The 19,688-nt window shown below is 43.3% G+C and overlaps 1 protein-coding gene across 1 annotated transcript in view; it reads right to left on the bottom strand.

The window, feature by feature from the left end:
• LOC137519142 (fibrocystin-L-like) overlaps positions 1 to 19,688 on the bottom strand; it is a 249,726-nt gene that overhangs the window by 160,835 nt on the left and 69,203 nt on the right. The window contains exons 17-22 of the mRNA XM_068237924.1: positions 17,529 to 18,507; positions 11,156 to 11,395; positions 8,018 to 8,167; positions 4,849 to 5,026; positions 1,256 to 1,412; positions 100 to 256 (exon numbers count right to left, since the gene is read on the bottom strand). Of these exons, the coding sequence (XP_068094025.1) occupies positions 100 to 256; positions 1,256 to 1,412; positions 4,849 to 5,026; positions 8,018 to 8,167; positions 11,156 to 11,395; positions 17,529 to 18,507 (1,861 nt within the window). The remainder of the gene's footprint in view (positions 1 to 99; positions 257 to 1,255; positions 1,413 to 4,848; positions 5,027 to 8,017; positions 8,168 to 11,155; positions 11,396 to 17,528; positions 18,508 to 19,688) is intronic.

Genomic DNA, 19,688 nt, shown 5'->3' with positions numbered 1-19,688 from the left:
TGTGGAACTCTGATGCTCCATATGTTGGAAGAGTTGTATTTCTCTAGTTGGGTGGGGAGCTCTTCTGCTTCTAAGTGTAAAGTCTTGTTGACATGCTACCTTGAATGAGCAGCATCTTCAGCACTGGAGTGCTCTGATCCAGCAGGATGGTCTGTCCTTTAGTGATTACAGCCAATGAGCCTTCATCAGGAGGCAAGTCCCCTCCCCAGGTGTATTTTGAGGACCACACATCGATGTAGAAGAAGTCAGCATTGTCCTGTAATAGATATACAAGCCAATCCGGTCAAACCGAATGTTTGAATGAAACAGTATGGGGTACAAAATAATACAGACAATGGTATACACCAATATACAAAGTACAGAGTTGGTACAAAATACAGAATCAAAACAAAATACAAAAAAGGGTGAGAGAGCCCTGTCCTTGCAAGCTTACAATGTAAAGGAATTGGGAGGAACAAGAGGTGGGGTAATATACAATATTCATAGCTCAAGGTATATGTGTTTTAGGTTATCTAGTAGGAGTAAAACTTTGGCCATAGGTCAGAGGGGAAATGGCCTAAGGTAGAGCGTATGCTTGACGGAAAAAAGTGAGTTTTGAGGCCACGATTAAATATATCAAAGGTTGGAGAGTGACGGATGTGTTGTGGAAAGGCATTCCAGAGGAGGGTTGAGGCACGTGCAAAAGCTTGTATACGTCAATGTGAGGAGGTGATACTAGAGGAGGACAAAAGAAGGTTATGTGCAGATCAGAGATTGCGGTTGGGTTGGTATCTGGAAACTAGTAAGATGTACAGGGGAGAGAGATTGTGGAGAGCTTTGTAAGTTAGGGTCAAGGGTTTGAACTGGATCCTCCGGTTAACTGGTAGCCAATGAAGAGTTTGACAGAGAGGAGCAGCAGAGCAAGATCGAGTAGAAAGATGAATTAGTTGAGCTAATGCTAATTATAATTAATGATCAACAGAGACTTCATACCCTTCACAAATAAATTCTGAATGTCGTGTTAAATAACTGTGCTATTGGTAACCATTATGGTCGCCATATTGGTAACCATACATTCCACTTTCTCTATTTTGTACTTTGCACCATCATTATGGTTAACTTTACAATGCCTGATTTTAAAGAGTTTTCTGTTTTTAAGAATGTGGTGGCAGCAAGTAGTGTTTTTAATCTTCTGGTTTTCATAGGAGCACTTTATATGATATCTTAATAGTTTTGTTCTATTCATAGACCAAAATAAAAACTCCACAAATCTTACCATTGTAGCTACTCCTTGGCCAGCAACATTCACTCTGACCTTGGCCCTCTGAGAAGGGGAATGAGCGCTGGTGATACAGACGATCTGCGTGTCGTTGGCTGATTGCACATTGCACGGTGACTGGGCAATTGTCACAGTGAAGAGGGAAGCATTGTTTCTGCAATAGGAAAGGATAACAGAGCAGTTAGACATTAGTCTTTATAAAGACATAGGTAGTTCGGGACATCAACTGAACAAGCAATCACATTAAAGGTGCCCATTAATGATACAATCATGATTGAACAATCTTACTAAATCTGTGTAATAGAATGGTAAACTGATTTAAAATATTTTGAAGACATACTTTAGGTAGTGCCTCATTCAACATAGAAGTTGTAAAACTGTAAACTCAAGATTGTATCGATAGAGAACACCTTAAAGCAAACCTAAACTCAGAACTTCCCCTCTGCTCTTAGAGATGAGCAACAGCATAATAACATTTAAAGGAAAACAATTCTTTGTTACAGCTTACAGAAATCTTACAAACCCTGCAGTGTTTACTTCCTGGTATCCTGGGAGCACAGAAAGGGTTAACCTCCAGTGTTTACATCTTAGCCCAGAACAAAGTCACACCTCAGCACATTTTGGACATAGCTGACAGCCTGATTCACACTTGCTGATAACTTGCTGATAAGGCCTAATAAGACAGGCCAATCTCTCTAAAGACACACACAGTGAATTTCTCAGCAACTATATGGGCCTATTTCCACTAAGGACGTATCTGCAGTGTCCCCCAGCTTGCAAGCTGCGAAGGGAAACCCTGCCTATCTTTCTAGTGGCTCGCCGTCCAGAGCACATTTTGGAGTAAATCTGGATGACGTGGCATGCTGCATATTTCTGCAGCACGCAGCTGCATCCCTATATGTGTGCACGGCTTAGCAAGTCGGGCTGTGGCTACGCACCAGAACGGGAGCTGGGGCTGAATTGGAAATAGCCACGGCTCCCAATGGAAAGCGGCCCCATCTGCTTTCCTTGTCTGCTGTGCAAGAGGAGTAGATAGTTAATAAAATATACCAGTAAATTACACAACCAAATCTGTATTTGAAATAACCCACAATATATTTGACACTACTAGATAATTACTGGCAGAATAATAGAAAAATAGCCCAGTGTTCATTAAATAATTGGCTGGAAGCTTAAGACCGGTACACGCATCCAAATTTGATTGGCCAATGAATGGGCAGTTTTGCTACCTCCATAAAGTATGAGGGTCAACAGATTTTGAATACTTTGAACAGATTATGTAGGTAAACTGCAGTTGAATGCCAAAGGACAGGTCTCCTGAAAAGTAAATAGAAGCAAAACAAACTGGAACTGAGATTGATTGGCCCAATTCCACCCTGCTTACAATCTACTTGTGGGGTGGTATTATTGTTCATCTCATTGACCATCTTTAGTGGTCTCATGGGCAGTGATGATCTTAATCAGCTAATTACGATTACACAAAATATTGCGTACATTTTTGCAATTACCCCTACATGTAATTACAAATTGTCAACTGCATTGATTTTGTAAAATAATTCATAATTACGCATTAATTTACATGTAATTTACTCGTAATTTTGTGCCGACTTTGGCGGTGAATAGCAAAGCATGCTAATGCTATATACATTAAAGAGAGACTGAAGTGAGTCTAAATTCTCTTTTTTAACTTGTATTCCTGTCAAGGACCATAACCCCTGCTAAACTGCCGCTAGTCCGTGGCAAAACGAGGGGTTTATACCCCCTCAAATCCCCTCTCCTAACTCTGGGGAGCACATCCTGAATGAGGCAGAACTAATGGCTGTAGCTCTGCCTCTCAGTGCGACAATCCCCGCTGATCGCCGCCCCGCCCCTCTCAATCTGCCTTCACAGAGAAGGGCGGGGAGAGGCGGAGATCTGCCCGCAGATTGACGAGCATGGAGGCAGAGCTGCAGCTCATAGCCCTGCCTCCATTAGCAGCAAAATCCACGGCTAAGAAAGTCGTGGATTTTGCAGGGGGGGTTTGGGGGGTATAAACCCCTCGTTTTGCTGCGGGATAGCGGCGGTTTAGCAGGGGTTATGGTCCTTGACAGGAATACAAGTTAAAAAAGAGAATTTAGACTCGCTTCACAGTCTCTTTAAGGAGAATATTGAGTACAAGTCAAAAAAATAATTTTTCAAAAAGACCTTGTGGTTTTTGAGAAAATTGATTTTAAAAATACAAAGAAAAATGGTTTAAAAACCATTTTCTTTGCATCTTATAAAATCAATTTTATCAAAAACGACAAGGTCTTTTTGAAGAATTCTTTTTTATAACTTGTACTGGGGCCGAATTTACCATAAGGCACTGTAGGCATGTGCCTACAGGTGCCTGATGATGGAAAGGCGGCTCACTCCTCTGCCCCAGTGCCTGGGCCCTCCTTTTCCATGCAGAGTCCCGAGTGCAGCGTAAATGAGAGGATACTCACCCTGCACTTGGCATTCCACTGACAAGATCTCCCTTCAGCCGGGGGCACCTCTAGCTACTTAATATTGAGGTTCCTCTGGCTACCTAATACCAAGGGGCACCTCTAGCTACTTATGTCAGGCAAGGGAAGTAAGGGAGAGGTGACAGCTGGGCCAGCCAGCACAGTTGCGGTGCAGTTCGCCGGGGGTGGTTTGTAGGTTCATGGAGGGTGAAGTCTAGGGTGCCAGGACATGTGTGCTTATAGGCATGATGTAAATCCGGGCCTGACTTGTACCCACTATTCTCCTTAAGATATGTAGCAATTCTGGTAGCAACAGCATGTATGGGGTTTTGCTATTCACCGCCAAAGTCGGCACGAAAATGACACGTAAATTAACGCGTAATTACGAATGCTTACAATTACATATAAAATTAATTACGATTTTCCCTCGAAATTTTGCTTTACGATTACAATGAGTAATTGTGAATTACGATGCAGAATTACGCATAGGCGTAAATTCTGCTCAACACTATGAGGCTGCCCCTTAAAGGACCACTATCGCGAAAATCGTAAAATTTAAAATAAATATAAACATATACAAATAAGAAGTACATTTCTTCTCCAGAGTAAAATGAGCCATACATTACTTTTCTCCTATGTTGCTGTCACTTACAACAGGGAGTTTAAATCTGACAGAACGGACTGGTTTTTAGCTAGCCCATCTCCTCATGGGTGGTTCTCAGGGTTTTCTTTATTTTCAAAACCATTTAGTGAATGGGAGTTGCTCTGTCCAAAAAAGTCAGGCAGGAAGGCTGGCCAGCATCTTGGTATAAATCCTTTACAGGGAGAGTCTTTATAAACAATAAATCCCCCATGAAGAGGTGGACTAGTCCAAAACCTGTCGGTTCTGTCAGATTTCTACTACCTACTGTAAGTGATGGTAACATAGGAGAAAGGTAATTTATAGATCATTTTACTCTGGAACAAACATACCTCTTATTTATGTGTTTACGTGGATTTTCACTTTTACCATTTTTCACTATAGTGGTCCTTTAATATAGTTTCACTCTTTTATAGCCACCTGAAACCTGGAAAGCACCTTCCACTGAACAATCAACAGAAAACCATTATGAAGATAACCAATACCCAAACATAGATCCGGTGATGGTGAGCCTGGTGCCCCCAGCGGTGCCGCCTCTCTTAGGGGTGACGTCATATATGAGGGGGGTCAGAGCGGAAGAGTAGGTGAAGGAGTTATTGATCTGGACAACATTGTTTCCATTCATGACACTGACGTTACAGACCAGGGAAGATGTATTTGTACCTGCGGAAACATACAGAGAACCATCATGACTATTTTTTGCTGCTTACTATTTAAGAGAAACCATCATTAAAACCCTACTTCTGTTTTTAGAGGCATTAAAGGAACACAATCAAACCAAATGCTCTAAATTGTTCTAAAATGACAATGTACAAATAATGTCTAAGTAGTTGTGTAAACATTTTCCTACTTTTCATGTTAAATATCAGAGGCAAAAGCTTTTATTCATTGTGTGTAGGATTTAGCTCTATTGGAACAAATCATTCTCAAAAGGGGTGTCTGCTTCAATGCCCAGCCAGTGTTTTTTTTTTTTTTTTTTTTGCATATCAGACTACAGAGTATTTTTCTCTGAAAGCAAAAAAAAAGTATGAAAAGCTGTGCTGTCGCAGACAATTACAAATATTTATAACAAGTTACATCTCCTCTGCTCTCTTCAAACATTTCAGTCAGAGACACAGGAAACAGTACAGAGGCAGGTGCTGAGAGATTTCTCTCACACACACAGGGTTAACAGATGCACTGTGAGGGAATTCCCCCTCCCCACATGGTTCACTCTGCCGCCAGATTTGAGCACACTTGCTGTTAGTTAATATTGAAGGGAATTTGATACAGTAAACAAAAGAGGTAAGAAAGTCAAATGTATACATCATTATTTACCAGCACTTCAGGAACTCTCTCAAGCTCAGGTTAAAATAAACAAAAACATGTTAATCAATTGTGCTCCTTTAAGCACTGTATTTCATGTTTTTATGCATAAAATCTTATCAAAAATGTTTTACTTTTTGTTACATAAAATATGCAATGTATGGTGCAGCAGTTGATTGTTGCTAGTTTTCTCACTGCAGACTTGCTGCTAACTTGCTCAAATTGCTCAGTGCGGACCTGAACTCTGCAGCTGCATGTGTAGTGGGGGTCGAAGAGGGAGAAAGAGAAATCTAGTCCTTCTCCTACTGGAACCACCCCTCTTACTTTTTTTTTATTACAGAAGGTTGGTCTATTGTCGAAGGAAGATGAAGGGAAGTGGGGGATTATTATTATTGATTTATAAAGCGCCAACATATTCAGTGGCGCTGTACAAAATAAGAAACGAACATGGGGTACAAAGTAATACACCAAATATACAAAATATAGAACTGGAGACAAAATACAGAATCGAAACAAAATACAGAATTGGTGACAGTGACAAAAGTAACATGATGAATAACAGGTATATGAAATATCAAGACACAAAAGGGGGAGGGAGCCCTGCCCTTGGGAGCTTACAATCTACAAGAATAGGGGAAAACAAGAGGTGGGGTAGTATACATAAAACATACTGAAAGGGGTTCTGTGGGGGTTCCTGAGGAGAAAGCTGCCACTTACCTGGGGCTTCTATCAGCCCCCTGCAGTGGTAATGTCCCACGCCGTCCTACTCCCATCGCCGTTCCCCGCAGCCGGCACCGGGCTATTATTCGTCTGTCACACAGACGAATAATGCGCGTTGCCGCACCTCCGCTCGCGTCATCTGAGGCTTACTGCGCAGGCGCAGTACAACGGAGCCTTGTACTGCGCTTGTGCAGTAAGCGTCCAATGACGCAGGCGGAAGCAAGCGGGTGCGCGGCCACTGTAGCGCAGCCGCAGTTGGATCCCATGCCGCGCTAGACCGGGGCCGGCGGCGGAGAACGGCAGATGGGAGGCCGCCGCCGTGGGACATTACCGCTGCAGGGGGCTGATAGACACCCAAGGTAAGTGTCTGTTTTCCTCCTCAGAAACCCCTAACAGAACTCCTTTAAGGTAGCTATACATCAGGCGACTTGGCGGCCGATCAACCATCCGAATCGATAATTATAATCGAATTGGATGAAAATCGGTGCCGCCAAGTGCATGTCCGACCGACAACGTGGCCGGTTTGCTGGAACTTGTGGGCATCAGGAGCGGCGTGCAATTTCACAACGTTCGTAGAACGCGACAAAACCCGCAATGCTGTCCCCCCTAATAAAGAATGTGCCCCATGTAAAGTTTACATTACATTACCTGCCCGCGGCCTGCGCTTTTCCCTCTGCTGCTCTGGGCGCATTCCCTTTACAATACACGCACGCCCCACGTGGTTTCCTAGTAAGGGCGCTAGGAAACCACGTGGGGTATAAAGAGGAGATATCCCAGAGGCAGCAGGGGACAAGCGCAGGTCGAGGACAGGTAAGGTAATGTATTCTTTGCACGGGGGCACATTCTTCATTAGGGGGGCACAGCATTGGGGCGTCAAGGTGGCAGATGCTGTGTACAAGGCTGATTCCGGATCGATTTCAGTATAAAAATTGATCGGGAATAGGCCTGTGGTTTGGGCAGCTGGCAGATCGCTCTCTTATCAGACTCGATAAGGGAGAGATTTGTCTCTTGGTCGATTATGACCATAAATCGTTAGATATATGGCTGCCTTTAGAGGCAGTGTGTTTTAGGATATCCAGTAGGAGTGCAACTTGGCCTTAGGACAAAAGAGGAATGGCCTAAGGTAGAGCGTATGCTTGTTGGAACAAGTGAGTTTTGAGAGAGTGTTTAAAGGTAACAAAGATTGGAGAGTGTTGTGCTGTGACAGGGGATTCAAGAGGGGGGGTCAAGCAAGTGCAAAATCTTGCAGCCATGAATGCAAGTAGGTGATTCTAGAGGAGGACAAAAGAAGGTTTTGTGCAGATCTAAGATTACAGTTGGGTTGGTATCTGGAAACTACCGGTAGTGAGGAGATGTACAGGGGAGAGAGATTGTGAAGAGATTTGCAGGTTCGAGTTAGGAGTTTGAATTGGATCCTCTGGTTAATTGGCAGCCAATGAAGAGCTTTGGAAGTACGTGAGGAGGGGGCAAAGTAAGCATCGGGGGGGGGGGGGGGTGAAGGGGAGCTGGGAGTAAACAGCATTGTCAAGTCTGCAATAAATGGCAACTAATGCAACCAGACAAACACGATCAACTGTAGCACCAAAATAACTTACATTTTGGCAGCAAAAATGAACACTTTTTTCTTACCATTTCTCATAGGCACCTCGCAGAGCAGGAAGCTGGTGTTGGATCTCACGCCATCTACTATACAGTCATAACTACAGATCAGCACCCGGGACAGCTGCTGACCAAACCCAGAGCCAGTGATTGTGAGCATCAGTCCACCACCGAAACTGCCTACATATCACAAGAAAACAAAATGGTTACATATGCATATAAAAGCATAAACAATATGTCTTAGCAGATAGTGCTGTCAGCAGGGCTGAGACTAAGTCTTGCAACATCAGAGGCTTAAAGACCAAAGTTACCTCCACTACACACACACAAAAAAAAACACACACACACACACACACACACGCACGCATGCGCACGCACACACACACACACACACACACACGCACGCATGCGCACGCACACACACACACACACACACAAACGCACGCACGCACACGCACGCACGCACACATGCTGTGTTCTTTATTTTCTTTTTCTGCCTGAAAGAGTTAAATGTCAGGTATGTAAGTGGCTGGAAGTGACTACAGTGTGACCCTCTGTAAGATCCGGTGGCCGCTCATGACGGCGGAACTGTCGTCGGCCTGTCTCTGACGTCACTGGAGCGCATGGCACTCAGCTCCCATTGGATAAGCGGCGGACGCGCTCTCAGTATGCGCTCCGCCGCTGCAAACATTAACCACGTGTGCGCATAGCGTGTCAGCATCTCTGCTGATATGCTCTCTGTTGATTGGTTACTTTGGATTCCTTTACTTTCTGATTGGTTAGTTCTAGTATAAATGAAAGGTGAGTGCCCTCTGTCATCACCCGTGATAGCCTATGCTGGGCTTGTTGCTGAGATTGAGCTCACACCAAGTGCTTGTCTTGCTGCCGACTTTTGTCTGTCTCTTGACTAAGCTTCTTCTAGATTACCTGTTACCGACGCGGCTTGAACCTGACTACGCTTCTGAATTGGATACCCTGTTACCGACCCGACTTGTTAAAGGATTCGCATGAACGCTGCCTGGACGGTCTCTGGCTTGATTGACTACGCATCTGTTTAGTGATTATACTTCAGCCATTGCCTCCCACCTTGTCTTCATCTGGATTGCCTCAGTCTATAGGCCTCAGGTGACTATTCAGTATACTGTGTTACATTGCTGTGTTTGGTGATTGCTGTCTGCCAGTTTGTATGCTACATCTGCCTGCAGGGTATTGTAGTTTGTATTAGGCAGGAGCTTTCACGGGCATTAGGGCTGGGTTATGTGTCAGTCATATAGGCATACAGCCTGATTCACAGCAGGTGACCAGACAAGCCTGACACCCTCACTTATAAGAAAATCCAACTATAAAACACTTTCCTAGCAGAAAATGGCTTCTGAGAGCAGGAAAGAGATAAAAGAGGTCAATAGTTCATAGATTTTAGCTCTGGCATACTTCAATGAATGTGTCATTAAGCAAAAACAATAAAACAGTTTAAACTTAAAACGTAGATTTAAACATAAAATAAAACTGTGGAATATCTTAAAAAGGCATTTTTAGGAGAACAAAGATAGATACAAATGTTTATTTCATTCGTTTATTTTCACCTCGGGTGTCCTTCAATATCTAGTTATCTGGCTTGCGGTCACTGCCAGGTACCCCCTTTTTTAGGGCTGGTTCACATTGGGGCGATTCTTCTGCGCTTTGCTGATCGCCGGCGGCGTTCAGCAAAGCAATGCTACAATGTATCCCTATGGATACATTCACACTGCAGCGGTTGCGATTTTGATTGATTGCAAACGCGCTGCATGCAGCGTTTTGGGGGTGATTGTGATGTGATTCTCGTTCTATTAAACGGGAATCACAAGCGCAAAGCGTGCAAGAATCTTTTTTGTTAAAATTGCAATCTGAAGGCGATTGCAGGCTAGCGGCGCTCTGAGCATCAAGTGTAAACTAGCCCTTATTTCTCTCTGCTTCAAACACAATAGGGGAATGATAGCTGAGTGAGTTGCGTGCCCCCTCCTACACTGCGCCCTGAGGCTGGAGCCTCTCTCGCCTCTGCCTTGGCCCTGACAGACACACACACACACACACACACACACACACACACACACACACACACTCACACAGCATACATCACACACACACACACACACACACACACACACACACACACACACACACACACACACACACACACACACACACACACACACACACCATACAATACACACACACACACACACACTATACACACACACACCATACATTACACACACTCCACACACACAGCATACAATACACACACACACCATACATTACACACATCACACACGTACACACACTGCTTAAATACACACACTCTCACACACACACACACACACACACACACACACACACACACACACACACACACACACACACACACACACACACACACACACACACACACACACACACACACACACACACACACACACACACACACACACACACACACACACACACACACAGAACCCTCCTCCACACAGGTGCTCAGTCACAGTCCCCCAAACCACCCCTTCACCATTTCAAATCTGATTAGTGCCCAGTGGTGTCCACCATCTCCGGGAAATATCAGCAACAATTCCAGCTCCACTCTACATTCAACCTGTAGGTTTGGCCTCTACACAGAACACTGAAGCTGAGGCACACAAGCAGAAGCAGTCCTGCTAGAACCAGCAGTGCTTCCATCTCTAGCAGTGGTAGGCTTCCATATTGTGGATTAGCAACACTGACACCGCAATGGTCCCCATCATCTGAGGTGCTGCGATAGCTCGGCCACTGCTAAGCAGAGATAGATTGAGGGGAAATGAGGCGATGGGAAAAGTAGCAGTTCTGCCTGCTCTCCCTGCTTTGTACCTGGCCTTTTTTGTAAGCTGGGATGGGAACAGATACTCAGAGTAGACAGCAGCCAGGGCCCTTGACACCCACTGACCCTACACACCTGCCTAGTTTTCCTTGTGTATGATCTTGCTTTGCTGGTGAGGCAGCAAAGCAGCGTGTTTTGGGGGGTTACCCCACTAGTTCAGAACTTTCTGAGGGCTACCTGCACACTTCTGAGTTACACACACACACACACGCACACGCTGTTGTGGGGATGACAGGTGATGACCAGCTCCTATAGAAATCACAAAAGATCATCATACTCACCTTGGCTTGGAGAGACACTCGTCATACTCAGATTATACGTGAAACTTGCATTGGATCTTGCATATCCTTTCCCATTGAGCAGTGATACGGAGAATGTTCCTCCCCAGTGATCTCCCACAGTGCAGTTCAGCTGAATATCAGACACGGTGATGACTGTGCATGTCGTGTTCCCAATAGTCACTGTCACGTCTGCGGAACCAAAATTTGTGCCAGAAACAGTGACGATGGTTCCTGATTGTCCTGTCCAACAACACAGATAGAGAGTTTAGAGTTAAACACCCATCACACAATTCTGTGAAGACTCCCATTTCTTTAGGTCATCGTATAGTGCAAAAAAAAAGCTCTTCAAAATATTACATCAGCAGCATCACAGGCAGGCAGGGGCATAACAACAGGCTCTGCAAAGGAGCGCAGGGGGCCTGTGGTGGGAGGAGTTTCTTTTCTTTGTCCTGAGAGACTGACAACTAAGGGCACAGAGAGAAAAAGCTTTCTGCTCTCTGGACAATTGTTCTAATGACCCCATCTGCTCAGCCACTGATACCGAGTTATACAAAGTTTTGTAGATAAAGTTTTGTAGACAGTCATTAAGTGTGCAGCAGGCTTTTGTGTACAGTGCTGCTCTACCCCCAGCCTCTCTACACCTCCCCAAGTGCTATGCACTGTAGCGATGCTGAAGAAGTCTGCAGATCCTGTTCTGCTCCATCAGAGATGGACAGAATGAGTGTAATAAGCTGAGTTTAGGAACACTGTAGGTTTGAGTCTGTAGGTTCTCTGTATGTGTTTTCTGCACACCACGTGTGTCTGTATGTGTGAAAAGATGCACGTTTTATCACAGAAGCGAATGTAATTGATAAAGAACAGGTGCACATTTGTGTGCAGTTCTGCACAATGTTTGCAGAAAAGTGTGTGTGTGTGTGTGTGTGCGTGTGTGCGTGCGTGTGTGTAAAAATGGATTCTTTTTTATTTGAAATGTAACATCACACCCAGTGCTGGTCGATGTATCTCTCAAGAGACTACAGACTGATTTTCTTTGACAGAAAAAAAAATCTTGTGTGAAAATCCTGTCTTGGTGTCAGGTTTCACATACAATAGTACATAATGTTTATTTTGCTTTATGTAGCAGGTAAGACATACATTTTTCTCTGCTTAGTTGCACACCAGTACTCCTCATACACTACAGTTATCCATGAAAGCCCCACATGTTATCTATACAACTCATTCAGTTCGAGAAAGGCAATTAGTGAGACCGGTCACCTGCAAACGCCAGAAAGTGCACACAGGGTTAACAGATGTAGGGAGAGGGATTCCCCCCTCCCCTCATGATTCACTGGTGCAACACCCATCCCTGACACCAGTCAGAAAGACAATTTTAAAACAACAAAGGAATATATAATTGGGGAAGATGTACAGCAGTACTAAGGGGCAGCTAAAGAAAGCTATTCCCATCCCAGTTTAAAAAACATGTTTATTGATAGTTGTCCTTTAAAGTGTTCAGGGGTTGTCTCATCTTTGAGTGTAACAGAAGGATGAGGTACCATCTCATGAGACTGCTGACTACATAGAATACTACATTATAGTAGATACTTTTCATACATTCACAGATGCTCACAAGCTCTTGCACTGCCTCTTTTTGTCTAGTCTATTTAAAAAGCACATATTAAGTTTCTGGTTAGCATAGTCTATGTAGAACTACTTCTACAGTGTGTGGTAAGCATCGTCTCTGTAAAACTACACCTAAAGTGTGTGGTAAGTATAGTCTATGCAGAACTATATCTACAGTGTGTGTTGTGTATAGTTTATGTAGAACTACATCTAAAGCAGTGGTGTCAAACTCAAATGCAAAGTTGGCCAAAATTGTACACTAGGACCTAGTCATGGGCCAACGTCAATGTCTACTGGCCACCTTCCTCCCTTAAGAAATTCTCTGGTTTCTAATGGCCCTCTTTCAACCCCTATACAGATCCCTGGTGTGGAGTGGTCCTCCCTCCTCCCCTATATAGCTCCCTGGTGTCTAGAGGCCCCCACCCACTCCTATACAGTTCCCTAGTGTTTATTGCTTCCCCCCCTACCTCCCCCATATTGTTTCTCTGGTGTTCTAGGGCTTCACCTCCAATATAGCTTCCGTGGTGGTTTAGAGAGGGCAAAACATATTGCAAAGTGGGGAAACCACTTGGGGCCACATTTAATGGTTCTGAGGGCCAGATTTGGCCCGCGGGCCAGAGTTTGACATGTATGATCTAAAGCGTGTTGAAAGTATAGTCCATGTAGAACTATATCTACAATGTTTGGTGAGTATAGTCTAAGTAGAACTACATCTATAGTGCGTGGTAAGCATATTCTATGTAGAACTATATATATACTGTGTGGTAAGCATAGTCTGTGTAGAATGTCATATGTAGTGTGTGTGGTAAGCATAGTCTATGTAGAACTACATCTATAGTGTGTGGTAAGCATAGTCTATGTAGAACTACATTATAGCGTGTGGTAAGCATAGTCTATGTAGAACTACATCTATAGCATGTGGTAAGCATAGTCTATGTAGAACTACATCTATAGTGTGTGGTAAGCATAGTCTATGTAGAACTACATCTATAGCGTGTGGTAAGCATAGTCTATGTAGAACTACATCTATAGCGTGTGGTAAGCAAAGTCTATGTAGAAGGACATCTATAGTGTGTGGGTAAGCATAGTCTATGCAGAACTATTTCTATACTGTGTGGTAAGCATAGTCTGTGTAGAATGTCATATCTAGTGTGTGTGATAAGTATAGTCTATGTAGAACTACATCTATAGTGTGTGGTAAGCATAGTCTATGTAGAACTACATCTATAGCGTGTGGTAAGCATAGTCTATGTAGAACTACATCTATAGTATGTGGGTAAGCATAGTCTATGTAGAACTACATCTATAGCGTGTGGTAAGCATAGTCTATGTAGAACTATATCTATAGTGTGTGGTAAGCATAGTCTATGTAGAACTACATCTATAGTATGTGGGTAAGCATAGTCTATGTAGAACTATATCTATAGTGTGTGGTAAGCATAGTCTATGTAGAACTATATCTATAGTGTGTGGTAAGCATAGTCTATGTAGAACTACATCTATAGCGTGTGGTAAGCATAGTCTATGTAGAACTATATAGTGTGTGGTAAGCATAGTCTATGTAGAACTACATCTATAGCGTGTGGTAAGCATAGTCTATGTAGAACTACATTATAGCGTGTGGTAAGCATAGTCTATGTAGAACTACATCTATAGCATGTGGTAAGCATAGTCTATGTAGAACTACATCTATAGTGTGTGGTAAGCATAGTCTATGTAGAACTACATCTATAGCGTGTGGTAAGCATAGTCTATGTAGAACTACATCTATAGCGTGTGGTAAGCAAAGTCTATGTAGAAGGACATCTATAGTGTGTGGGTAAGCATAGTCTATGCAGAACTATTTCTATACTGTGTGGTAAGCATAGTCTGTGTAGAATGTCATATCTAGTGTGTGTGATAAGTATAGTCTATGTAGAACTACATCTATAGTGTGTGGTAAGCATAGTCTATGTAGAACTACATCTATAGCGTGTGGTAAGCATAGTCTATGTAGAACTACATCTATAGTATGTGGGTAAGCATAGTCTATGTAGAACTACATCTATAGCGTGTGGTAAGCATAGTCTATGTAGAACTATATCTATAGTGTGTGGTAAGCATAGTCTATGTAGAACTACATCTATAGTATGTGGGTAAGCATAGTCTATGTAGAACTATATCTATAGTGTGTGGTAAGCATAGTCTATGTAGAACTATATCTATAGTGTGTGGTAAGCATAGTCTATGTAGAACTACATCTATAGCGTGTGGTAAGCATAGTCTATGTAGAACTATATAGTGTGTGGTAAGCATAGTCTATGTAGAACTACATCTATAGCGTGTGGTAAGCATAGTTACATAGTTACATAGTTACATAGTTATTTTGGTTGAAAAAAGACATACGTCCATCGAGTTCAACCAGTACAAAGTACAACTCCAGCCCGTCCCCCACATACCCCTGTTGATCCAGAGGAAGGAGAAAAAAACCCCACCAGGCATGGTCCAATTAGCCCCAAATGGGAAAAATTCCTTCCTGACTCCAGATGGCAATCAGATAAAATCCCTGGATCAACATCATTAGGCATAACCTAGTAATTGTAGCCATGGATGTCTTTCAACGCAAGGAAAGCATCTAAGCCCCCTTTAAATGCAGGTATAGAGTTTGCCATAACGACTTCCTGTGGCAATGCATTCCACATCTTAACCACTCTTACTGTAAAGAACCCTTTCCTAAATAAATGGCTAAAACGTTTTTCCTCCATGCGCAGCTCATGTCCTCTAGTCCTTTGAGAAGGCCTAGGGACAAAAAGCTCATCCGCCAAGCTATTATATTGCCCTCTAATGTATTTATACATGATAATTAGATCTCCTCTAAGGCGTCTTTTCTCTAGACTAAATAAACCCAGTTTATCTAACCTTTCTTGGTAAGCGAGACCTTCCATCCCACGTATCAATTTTGTAGCTCGTCTCTGCACCTGCTCTAAAACTGCAATATCTTTTTTGTAATGTGGTGCCCAGAACTGAATTCCATATTCCAGATGTGGCCTTACTAGAGAGTTGAACAGGGGCATAAAAATAGTCTATGTAGAACTACATCTATAGCGTGTGGTAAGCATAGTCTATGTAGAACTACATCTATAGCGTGTGGTAAGCATAGTCTATGTAGAACTACATCTATAGCGTGTGATAAGCATAGTCTATGTAGAACTATATCTATAGTGTGTGGTATGCATAGTCTATGTAGAACTATATCTATAGTGTGTGGTAAGCATAGTCTATGTAGAACTATATCTATAGTGTGTGGTAAGCATAGTCTATGTAGAACTATATCTATAGTGTGTGGTAAGCATAGTCTATGTAGAACTACATCTATAGCGTGTGGTAAGCATAGTCTATGTAGAACTACATCTATACTGTGTGGTAAGCATAGTCTATGTAGAACTACATCTATAGCGTGTGGTAAGCATAGTCTATGTAGAACTACATCTATAGCATGTGGTAAGCATAGTCTATGTAGAACTACATCTATAGTATGTGGGTAAGCATAGTCTATGTAGAACTACATCTATAGCGTGTGGTAAGCATAGTCTATGTAGAACTACATCTATAGCGTGTGGTAAGCATAGTCTATGTAGAACTACATCTATAGCGTGTGGTAAGCATAGTCTATGTAGAACTACATCTATAGCGTGTGGTAAGCATAGTCTATGTAGAACTACATCTATAGCGTGTGGTAAGCATAGTCTATGTAGAACTACATCTATAGCGTGTGGTAAGCATAGTCTATGTAGAACTACATCTATAGCGTGTGGTAAGCATAGTCTATGTAGAACTATATCGACAGTGTGTGTGCCACACAGAACCTGGTATCGGCGCAGCTAGAGGTGTAATGCTATGGTCTGCAGCTGTGTACCGGTAATTCAGGTGCTGCTAACAGCAGGATTACATGTGTGTGTCCCCACCCTCCGCAGATTTTCTACGGCTTGAAAGGGGGGATTGTATTTAACGCTGCCAAGTTTTTTAACGGCAGAAGGGTGAGCCATCCTTCAATTCCCCCTGCGCCCAACAGTCCATTGGCGTTATAATATGTACATGCCTGGTGAGTACAATCTATATAGAACTACATCTACAGTGTGTGGTATGTATACTACATGGTAAGTATAGTCTATGTAAAAGCATAGCGATAATGTACAGTAAGCAAAGTCTATGTAGAAGGACATCTATAGTGTGTGGTATATATAGTCTAAGGGCCTGATTCACAAAGCGGTGCAAACACTTTGCACGCCTGTGAAAAGCCCTTTATCACGCCTAAACTTAGTTTAGGCGTGATCTGAAGGAATTCGCGCGAACTCCCGTGCGCAAAGTTTCGAGTTAGAGCACAAAGCGGTGATAACTTTGCTGGTGCAAAGGTTATCACGCCTAAAGTCTTTTAGGCGTGATAACTGAGTTATCACCGCTTTGTGAATCAGGCCCTATGTATAACTACATCTATAGTGTGTGGTATATATAGTCTATATAGAAGCACACGTATACAAGTTGATTATTTAAAAGTTACGCACCTCGTCAGCACGAGTTATTTTAAGCAGCGTGGGGTAATTTGCAATAATTTGGTAATACGCTAGGTCCTGGCAGCATAGCGTACGCTCATTAGTAACAGCTGACCCATGTAAGTGCCGCGAGATAGTGATGTAGTGCGACCTCGATACATCACTAGCGCGGGTGCCACTACATTAATTTACGGCACTTGAAACATTAAACATTAAACTTACACATTAAAAATATATCTTACCTGTGCTGGGAGAAACTGATGTTACTGTTGGGGTATCAGCATCAGAGTAGGAATAGTAGAGTGATGGGTAGAAATAAGTTGGTATTTGGATGTTGATGGCAACATACTGGGCAGTTGTGCTTGGTGGAGTCACGCAAAGGATGCTGCCAGGAGTGACTGAAGTAATGTTGCATGGGTAACCTCTAACCCACACTATAGTATTCGTTGGGTGGAATCCATTTCCTACTATCTGAAGAACCGTCCCACCAAGAACGCTCCCAGATGGGGTGAGGAGCACCGCCTGAGCTGGACTGCTGATGGTGAAGGAGCCCTGAGCCAAGCCTTTACTTCTGACAATAACTTTGAGAAGATAATTACTGGCAGGAATGGGATCTACAGTACAAATAATACTTGTGTCATTGATGTTTACCACATTCACTGCTTTGTCTCCAACATAAACTACAACGTCATTAATGTCCTCTCCAAATCCGCTGCCATTAATGAACAATGTGGTTGAGGTGTTGCCTACAACAGTTGGAGAAACACCTGATACAACCACCCTGACATCACTGCTGTAGGTGAAGCTGCAACTTCCTTTACATTGGGCAGGAAATGCACCGACAGTGACCTGAACACCAACCGTGTGTGTATAACTGGGCTGAGTATCACAAACAATGTCTGTGTAATTCACAGAGACGATGGTGTAGCCGAAGCCTGATATGGTTGTGCTGTTGCCAAAGAAGCCAGATCCGTGTATGGTTATTCTTGTCAGTCCATTCACTGAGCCATTGTTGGGTGTAATGGAGTCAATGTGAGGCAACAAGCCAAATCTCCTGGCCATCTCCAAGCTTAATGTGTTGATGGCTCTCCCATAGTTGTTCACTGTTATCGAAACCAATTCTGCCATTCCAATATCCATGGAGTCCTGAGGATCTACATTGCAGGTTATTGAATTATCATTTACAGAGGAGACTAGACAAGGGTACCCTCCGACTGAAACCTAAAAGGAAAAAGAACATTGGATCATATAAAGATTTTGATTCCATCAGGAACTCCTTCAGACTTTAAACTAAAACACGTCTTATTATATAGAACATGACACAGCTGACATTGAGGTTTAGTTAGTAAAGTAGAGTTTGCAGGTCACTGGTGAACACACTGGTGTAATTTATTTATTTATTGTATTTATAAAGCACCAACATATTATACAGCGCTGGACATTAACCAACGTTATAGACAATATTTAGGCGTGACATACAGCAATACGACAATACAGGAATACATGCAAAACAGATCACGCAGCACAGTTTGAGTACAAGGTAATGCTTAGTCAGTCACTGGATAGAAGCATGGAGATTAGGCAAGTGGATTTCACTCAGATCTATAGGATGGGTGTACGGTGATGGAGGTGCGTGAACAGGTAGGAGATATAAGGAGAAGGGCCCTACCTGAAGGCTTACAATATAGAGAGAGAGGTGGGGACACAAAGAGTAGGGGACCAGAGTTCAGCTGTGGATTTAAAGCACTAGTGAGGGGGGGGGGGGGGTAGACCAGAGTGAAAAGGTAAGTTTTGAGGGTCTTCTTGAGGATGTCGAAGGAGGGGGAAAGCCTAATGGGGGGAGGTAGGGAGTTCCATAGTGTTGAAGCAGCTCTTTCAAAGTCCTGGAGGCATGCGTGGGACTGGATGATGCGGAGGGCAGTCAGGCGAAGTTCATTGGAGGAGCGGAGTGAGCAGATAGGAGTGTACCTCTGGGTAAGATTGGAAATGTAGGTTGGACAGGTTTTGTGGACAGATTTGTAAGCTAGACACAGTATCTTGAATCTGATTCTGGACTGGATAGGAAGCCAGTGGAGGGATTCACAGAGGGAAGCTGCTGTGGTGGACCGATGGGAGGAGTGGATAATTTTGGCTGCCGCATTCATGATGGACTGCAGTGGGGCAATTCTTGTCATAGGGAGACCAGACAGAAGGGCGTTGCAGTAGTCAAGGCGGGAAATTATGAGGGCATGGATGAGGAGTTTGGTGGTGACATCTTGCAGATGTTACGGAGGTGGAAGTTGCAGGACTTTGTGAGGTTTTTGATGTAGGGGTGAAGGAAAGTGCGGAGTCCAGGGTGACACCAAGACAGCAGGCTTGAGAGGTAGGGCGAATAGTAGTGTGGTTAACAGTGACATTCACAT

This window comes from Hyperolius riggenbachi, chromosome 5 (genome assembly GCF_040937935.1).
Source record: "Hyperolius riggenbachi isolate aHypRig1 chromosome 5, aHypRig1.pri, whole genome shotgun sequence".
NCBI lineage: Eukaryota > Metazoa > Chordata > Amphibia > Anura > Hyperoliidae > Hyperolius > Hyperolius riggenbachi.
This window is presented reverse-complemented; position numbering and strand designations above follow the sequence as displayed.